Source organism: Prinia subflava, chromosome 8 (assembly GCF_021018805.1).
Source record: "Prinia subflava isolate CZ2003 ecotype Zambia chromosome 8, Cam_Psub_1.2, whole genome shotgun sequence".
Lineage (NCBI taxonomy): Eukaryota > Metazoa > Chordata > Aves > Passeriformes > Cisticolidae > Prinia > Prinia subflava.
The window spans coordinates 18470129-18477741 of NC_086254.1; the positions used below are offsets into that span (position 1 = coordinate 18470129).

General features: G+C 68.4%; 1 protein-coding gene across 1 annotated transcript; it reads right to left on the reverse strand.

The window, feature by feature from the left end:
• Positions 1–237: 237 nt before the first annotated feature.
• On the reverse strand, positions 238–6881 carry NR1D1 (nuclear receptor subfamily 1 group D member 1). The gene is made up of 8 exons (XM_063403775.1): positions 6680–6881; positions 3799–4143; positions 3623–3711; positions 3394–3538; positions 2294–2757; positions 1965–2150; positions 1011–1221; positions 238–727 (listed from the first exon to the last, which is right to left on the reverse strand). Exons 1-8 carry the CDS (start codon positions 6864–6866, stop codon positions 528–530), a joined length of 1827 nt encoding a protein of 608 aa, XP_063259845.1. The 5' UTR covers positions 6867–6881; the 3' UTR covers positions 238–527.
• Between the last annotated feature and the right edge of the window lie 732 nt (positions 6882–7613).

Consider the following 7613-nt stretch of genomic DNA (forward strand, 5'->3'; position numbering starts at 1 on the left):
GGGCCGCGGCCGGCGTCGCTGAATGTAGGGGCGCGGGCCGGGGGGCTGCGGAGCCCCCGTGACAATCACAGTCTGTGACGTGCGATTTTAAACCCTTTTGTGTTTTGGTCAGGATTTTAAAGAAAGATATTTTTATGGTAATTGTTGCTGGTCTATTTTACTATATATTTATGTAATAAATATATGATGAAAAAAAAAAAAACAACCAACCAAACCCCACCCCCCGCCAAGACCCACCCCCCCAGCGCGGCTGGATCCGGCCTCTGCGTCCCACCCCCGGCCGCCAGAACGGGGGTGTCGGGGCGAGGGGACCCCCCGGCGCTGCCAGCGGAGCCGTGGGGGTGGTGCCCGGTTTGGGGTGGGGGGTCCCAGCATCCTGGCGCCCACCTTGGGGTGAATCCCTGCGAGTCCGACGGGCGCCACGGGGTCGGTGCTGCCCCGGGGTGGGGAGGGGGAAGTCTGTGTGTCCCCCCGCTGTGGTGTATGTACAGGGGTGAGCGGGGGGGTCCGGGGGGGTCCGGGGGCCACTACTGGGCGTCGATGCGGAAGGAGAGCAGCTTCTCGGAGTGGAGGTTGTTGAGGGTGCGCAGGTCCGGCAGCTTCAGCAGCAGTTTGGTGAAGCGCGAGGTCTCAGCCGGGCGCGTCTTCAGCACGAGGGCGCGCAGGGCCCGCAGCAGCGTCTCCTGCAGCTGCTCCACTGAGGCCGTGTCCTCCATGCCCGAGCGGTCTGTGGAGGACCAGGGGGTCAGAGGAGGGGAGAAGACACCCCAGCTTCAGCCCCAAAACTCCCTGATCCCCCCAGCATCACCCCGATCCCAGCACTGAACCCCCTGCAGTTCCCCCGGTAACACTTCAATGCCACATCTCAATCCCATCCCTGAATGCCCCAAACACCCCATTAACCCCCCGATCCCAGCCCCAAACTCCCTGATCCTTTTCCAAACTTCTCTGATCCCGGCCCCAAACTCCTCAGTCTTCCCCCAAAACACCCCGAACCCTCCCGTGCCCACCTGCCGAGACAAGGACGACGGCGGTGAAGAGCCCCAGCTCCTCATCGCTGAGCTCGAGGGCGCTGAGCTTCTCGCTGAAGTCGAACATGGCCCCCAGCAGGTCTCCCATGCCCATGGCCCACAGCTCTTCCAGCCCGTACCGCGTGCGGCTCATGAATGTCACCGTCTGCTCCTTCACGTCGAACAGCGACGCGAAGCGAACCATCAGCACCTGTGGGCGGGGGCAGGATATGGGACGGGGCACCGGGCAGAGCCGTGGGCACCACGCTTCATGCCAGGGGTATCAGGCTCCATGCCACAGCTCCCAAATGTAGGGCAGTGCCGTGCCGTGGGGCACCGGGCAATGCCGGGGGTGTTGTGCCACGCCATGGGGTCTGTGATCCATGCCACGACTACCAAATGTGGGGTACCATGCCGTGGGTACTGGGCGATGCCAGGGGCACTGTGTTTCATGTCGCAATTCCCAAATGTGGAGCATTACAATCCATGGGACACCGGGCAGTGCCATGAGGCTTTGTGTCAGTCCGTGGTTCCCAAATATGGGGTACTATGCCATGCCAGGGGCATCATGCTCCACACCAGAGCTCCCAAAATTGTGGCACTGCAGTGCCATGAGGCACTATACAATGCCAGGAGCACTGTGCTGCATGCCACAACTCTTGTTTGTGAAGCACTGCAGTGCTGCAGGGCTCCGTGCCAGTCCACAGGGCACTGTGCCATGACAGGGACACCGTGCTCAGTGTCACAGATCCCAAATGTGGGGCACTGCAGTGCCGTGAGGCACCAGGCAGTGCCACGGGCGCCGTGGCTCCCAAATATGGGGCACTGCAACACCACAAGGACTCCTGCCTTGTTCTGGGCCACCGTTCCCATGTTTTGGGGCTCCATGCCAGCCCATGGAGCACAGGCAATGCACCATGCCGTCCACCGAGCCCTTGCCGTTCCGGGATGTACCTCAAAGGTGCCAGCCTTGAGCAGGGTGACTTGGTCGTGCTGGGAGAGCGCCTGGAAGCCGGGAATGTGCTTGGCGAACTCAACGACCTCGCGGACGGCGGGGGTGAAGCTGAGGGAGAAATCCTCCCAGATCTCCTGCACGGAGCGCCCGCTGCGGCCGGGCACGTGGCTGTTCATGGGGCACGCCTGCGGGTGACCAGCGGTCAGCGGGCACCGGGGGCTCCCCCGGCTCTGCCGCCACGGGAGAGGGGGGCACCGACAAGGGGATTAATGTGATTAGAGGCTAAAAATAGCCAGGGGGTGGGGAGCGGGAGCCCCCGGGCGCTCACCGGCAGGACGTCCTTTGGGCCGCGGGGCCAGGGGCATCCCCGCGGGGCCGGGGGCTCGGGGTAGGCGGCGGGGCACAGCCGGGGCTCGGGGGGGCCGGGAGCCCAGGCGGGGGGCGCGTCCCAGCGCAGCAGACCGCTGTCGCAGGCGGGAGGGGGTCCCAGCTTGTCGTGCGCGTAGATGAAGATCTCCTTGTGAGCCTTGGCCACCTGCGCGATGACATCCTCGGTGGCCCCGCCGGGGCTGGGCGAGCGGGGCGGAGTCAGCTGCTGCGGGAACTGCGAGAAGCAGGCGGGGGGGGCGAGCGGCGGCGGGCCGGGGGGCGGTGCGCGGCCCCCGCCCGCGGCGGGACCCTCGCCGGGCCCCGGCATCGGCGGTGGGGCGCTGGCCATGCCGCCCATGGCGCTCTGCATCTCCGCCAGCATCCGCTGCTTCTCCCGCTTGGGGATGCGCCCGAAGCGCACGGCTGAGGGGGAACATCGGTGTTAGGAGGACATCAACGGCAGCAGGCGCGGTGATCGCCGCCTCCCGCCCCCCGGACCTGCACCAGGAGGAGTCAGGGGTGACGGGAGCGGGGCTGCATCCCTCCCCCGGGCTTGGAGGGGACACGCCGCCCTGAGCATGGGGGGAACCCATCCTGGGAGGGGACACGCAGCCTTAAAAATGGGAAGAGCCGGTCCTAGAGGGGACATAGAGCCCTGAAGATAGGGGGACCCATCCCGGGAGGGGATGTAGAGACCTGAGCATGGGGGGGACACATCCAAGGAAGGGACATACAGCCTCAATGTTGGGGGACCCTGCGTGGGAGGGGATACACAGCCCTGGCCATGGGGGATCCATCCCAGGAGGGGACTCAGCTCTGGGCATGGGGCACCCAGTTTTGAAAGGGACAAGCAGTCCCACATATGGGGTATCCCAGGAAAGGGGGGACACATCCCGTGGGACAGGCACAGCACCCAGCACAGGCAGGGGGAGCCGGCTCCAGAGGGGCTGTACAGCCCTGGATACATCCCGGGAAGGGACGAACCGCCTGGGCACGGGGAATCCCACCCGCAGAGGGAATCCCCGGCTCGGGACGTCACGAGGGTCCCTCCGAGCTCACCATCACGGGACATGCCGACCAGCAGGCACTTCTTGAAGCGGCACTGCTGGCAGCGGTTGCGGTTGATGCGGACGATAGAGCAGTTCTCGTTCTTGAGGCACTTCTTGTACTGGATGTTCTGCTGGATGCTGCGGCGGAAGAAGCCCTGCGGGGCGAGGGGGAGGAATCACCGGGGGTCCCCGCAGTGTGACAGGAGCTCCGTGCCCCATCCCCGGCCCCATCCCAGTACCTTGCAGCCCTCGCAGGCGTGGACGCCGTAGTGGAAGCCGGAGGCGACATCCCCGCAGACCTTGCAGAGCAGCACCATCCCGTTGAGCTCTGCGGGGGGACGGGGGTCAGCGGGCTCCAGGGGTGCCCGCCGCGGGGTGGGGAGACCCCCGCCACCCCCCCGCGAGCCCCACTCACTGGTGACGGTGCTGCCGGCTTTGCTGGGCGAGCTGCGGCGCCGCTCGTCCGCGGGGACCGGCTGCACCCCGGGGAAATTCACCGAGGAGCCGTACGAGGAAGAGGAGGTGGAAGAGGAGGAGGAGGATGAGGAGGAGGAAGGGGAGCCGTCTTCATGGGGGGCCAGCGTGGCTCCGCCATAGGCGCGGGAATCCTGGAGGGAGCCGGTGGGCGACGGTGGGAAGTACGTGGGGAAGGGCTGCGAGCCCGACTGGGAGCTGCTGTTGGAGCTGTCGCTGCAGAGGGACACGGGGCTGGTGCGGGTGGGAGAGGCGCCGCTGGAGCCCACGTAGCTGATCACCCCACCTGCGGAGAGAAGGAGCCGCTCATGCACCGAGCTCAGCCTCCCCCGGCTCACGGAGGTGGGAACCTCCGGAGGTGGATGGGATGCCCAGGGAAGCACCCCGAATCCATCGGCAATCAGGATCCGTGGGCATCCCGCGGGGCCACACACGCACTGAGCTGTGCCAGGCTCAGCCTCTCCCAGCTGGGGAGGGGGAAGCCCCTCGGAGGGGGGCTGCAGCCCCAGGTGGGGTGGGATCCATAGGGAAGCATCCCGGATCCGTGGGCATCCCCGTGGGCCACTTATGTACTGAGCTACACCAGGCTGAGCCTCCCCCAGCGCGGGGGAAAGGGGAGAAGCCCCCCGGGGGGAATCGCAGCCCCCACGCGGGGTGGGGTCTCCCGGGAAGCACCCCGGATGCATCCCGGATCCGTGGATATCCCGCTGCGCCGCACGTGTGCCGCCCACCCTGAGTCAGGCACCGCACCCACCGGCTGCCACGGGCGACGGCCCCACGTGGGACGGGGACAGCCGGGTTTATCCGGGTGCGTGCCGGCTGGGGACACGGGCAGGGCACCCCGGAATTGCCTGCAGGAGGAATGTGGGCTGGGAACTCTCCGGAGAGGTGAAATCAGGAGGTCACAGGAGTTACTCCTGCCGTTCCTGGCTCCATGCCAGCAGCACAGGCAGGCTCCAGCCCCACAGCTCCCGGGACAGTCCCACGGCGCAGACCCCCGTGGTGCAGCCCCCCAGGGCACTGGGGTGCTCCCCGTGCAGTCCCCTGTGGCATCGGGATGCTCCCAGCTCAGCCTCCCAACTGGGGGGATACATCCCCACTGCAGGATTGAAGAGCTGTGTGAAGACCCCCAAAAGTGGGAAGCAGCATGGGGGGGACCCACGCGTGGCCCCTGGCTGAAGTCCCAGCTGTTGTCACCCCACTCACGGGGCAGGGACAGCAGCACCGGGACACGACTCCGGGCTGGGACACGTGGATGGTGATGTCGGGGACACACGGGATCACCAGGGCCATGTGTCTCCCGCCGCACACGGTGCCGCTGGCACAGATGCCACGCGCCAGAGCCAGCTTGTCACCATCCCCCCTCACTGAACCTCCTCCAAAGGGGGTCACCGAATTGGGGACAGTGGGTCCCACCTCCAGGGCAGCTGATCCTGGGGACCCCCCGCTGCCAAGACAACAAAATAATCGGGGGATCCCCGCACCCCAAAGCCTCGGGACACTCATTTCAGGGGTTGGGGTGCGGGGATTCCCTCTAAGGGCTTGCCCCAGAGCGAGGGAAACTTTCTTGACCCCAAAACAGAGGGAACCCCCCTACACAGCCTCCCCGCAGCCCCCCCCGAGCTCAGGCGGCCTCACGCCGCCGCCCCACGTGCTCCGGCCGCACGTGGCCCCCCTAAACCCCGCCCCTTCACGCTTTACCACGCCCTCCTCCCTCTCATTGGCCAGACCCCGCCCCGCCCCTTCTCGTTGCCCCGGAGACAGAGCTCCCCCCCCAATGAACGGCGGCGTCCCCAGTTCCGTGCGTGACGTCATCACTGATGTCATGTGCCGACCAATGGGAGGGGGCGGGGCGGGGCTGCGGGGAAAACAAACTCCGCACGTGGCAGCGGCGGGGAGGGGGACACGTGCGGGGGGGTGGACACGGGGGAGGGGGGGCACCGCCTCCGGTCCCCCCTCCGTCCCTCCCGGTGCGCGGGGAGCCCCGACACGCGCGGCACCGCCTCGGCCGTCCACGGGCTGCCCTGTCCCCGTGGCCCCGGTGCCGCTGATAGGGACACCCCGCTCCCGCCGCGGTCCCCTCCGGTCACCCTGACCGGTTCCGCCGCCCGGGACACACCGATCGCTGTGCGCTGCCCTGCGGTCCCGGTTCCTAAGACACTCCGGTCCCGCTGCCCGGGACCCACTTCACTGCCCTTCGGTTCCGCTGCCCAGGAGATAACAATCCCGGTTCTCATCCTTCCTACCCCTGCGTCCAGCACTCTCTGGCATTCGGGAATCCTCGGTCCCGGTCTCCAGGACGGCCGGGTCCCGCCGCGCTTCCCTCCGGTGCCGCTGCCCGGGACACTCCGGAGCACCGATCCCTGTTTTCAACCTTCCTACCCCCGCGTCCAGCACGTCCCGGCGTTCGGGACACCCCAGTCCGGTCTCCATCCCTTCTACCCCGACCACCGGAGCACCCCGGTGCCGGTTTTCACGTCGCCCCGGTGTGCAAGACACCCGGTACCGGCGCGCAGCCCTCCCTACCCTCCTCCCGGGGACACCCCGGCCCCGCTGTCCGAGCCTTACCCCGCTCTGCAGGACCCCCCGGTCCCGGTAGGACGGAGCCCCGTTCCGGGACGCGGTCCCGGTGCGCATCCTGCCCAGTCGGGCGTGCGGGACCCCTCGGTCCCCGTGTCCGGACCCCTCCAACTCGCGGTCTCAGCGCGCAGCCCCTCGACGCGGTCCCGGGGCGCTGCCCCCCGATCTGCTCCGGTGCTGGGGACCGGTGCCGGTGCCCGCACGGTGGTCCCGAGGGTGGGGGGCTCCGGCGGGGCACTGACCTGTGCTACCGGCCTCGGGGGCCGCCATCCTGTCCTGGCCCCGTGAGCCTCCCGGAGCGGAGCCGCGCCGAGCCGTGCCGCGCCGCCGCCCGGTGCGGGCTGTTGTGCGCCCGCCGCCCGCCCCGCCGCCCCCCGCACCGGCCGCGGCTGCGCACTGGGCTGCACGCGGCGCCGCCGCCTCCCCCATGTGATTCCCGGGGACAGCCTCGTGCCCCAGTGACACACTTTCCGCCGGCGGCCCCGGCCCCGCGCCGCCGCTGGGGAGCCCGGGCTCGGCGGGGACCCTCGCACCGGGGCCGCCTGACGGACCGCGGGGACCGATCCCCGCACCGGTCCCTGCACCGGGGGCACGGGGTACCCCCGTCACGCAGCGCAGCACGGTCCCTACACCGGGAACCCCCGGGAGCAGCGCTGTCCCCCCCCTGCACTGCGGACACTTGGGTGCAGCACTTGACACATCTGTCACCTGGCACGACACTGTCCCCCGCGCTGGGGACCCCCGGTCACGGCACTGGCAGCGCTGGCACCTTGCATGGCACTGTCACCTGCACTGGGAACACCTGACCGCGGCACCGGCTGTCCCCAGCAGCGGGGATATCCAGGCACAGCACTGTCACTCTGTGTGGCACCTTCCCCTGGGGACACCTGGGCACCGATGTCACCCCGCACAGCACTGGGACACCCAGGCACCCCTGTAACCCTGCGTGGCACTGTCCCCTGCACTGGGGATACCCAGCTACCCCTGTCACCCACATGGCACCGTCTCCTGTGCCCACCCGCTCAGTTCCAGCACCGCAGCCCCCCTCGGTGCCAAGGATGCCTGTGCACGGTGCAGCCCTGGGCACAGCCCCTGCCCGCTGCCCCCTCCCGATGTCCCCCTGCCCAGCCCCTGCTGTCCCCACGCTGCCCACGGCGGGTGCCCGCTGTGGCACGT

Coding starts and splice junctions, on each gene's coding strand:
- NR1D1 (XM_063403775.1), bottom strand. CDS start 6,866: ATGGGGGAGGCGGCGGCGCCGCGTGCAGCCCAGTGCGCAGCCGCGGCC. Junction 3,712..3,798: donor AGCCGGCAGCACCGTCACCA/GTGAGTGGGGCT, acceptor GTCCCCCCGCAG/AGCTCAACGGGATGGTGCTG. Junction 3,539..3,622: donor ACGCCTGCGAGGGCTGCAAG/GTACTGGGATGG, acceptor CTCGCCCCGCAG/GGCTTCTTCCGCCGCAGCAT.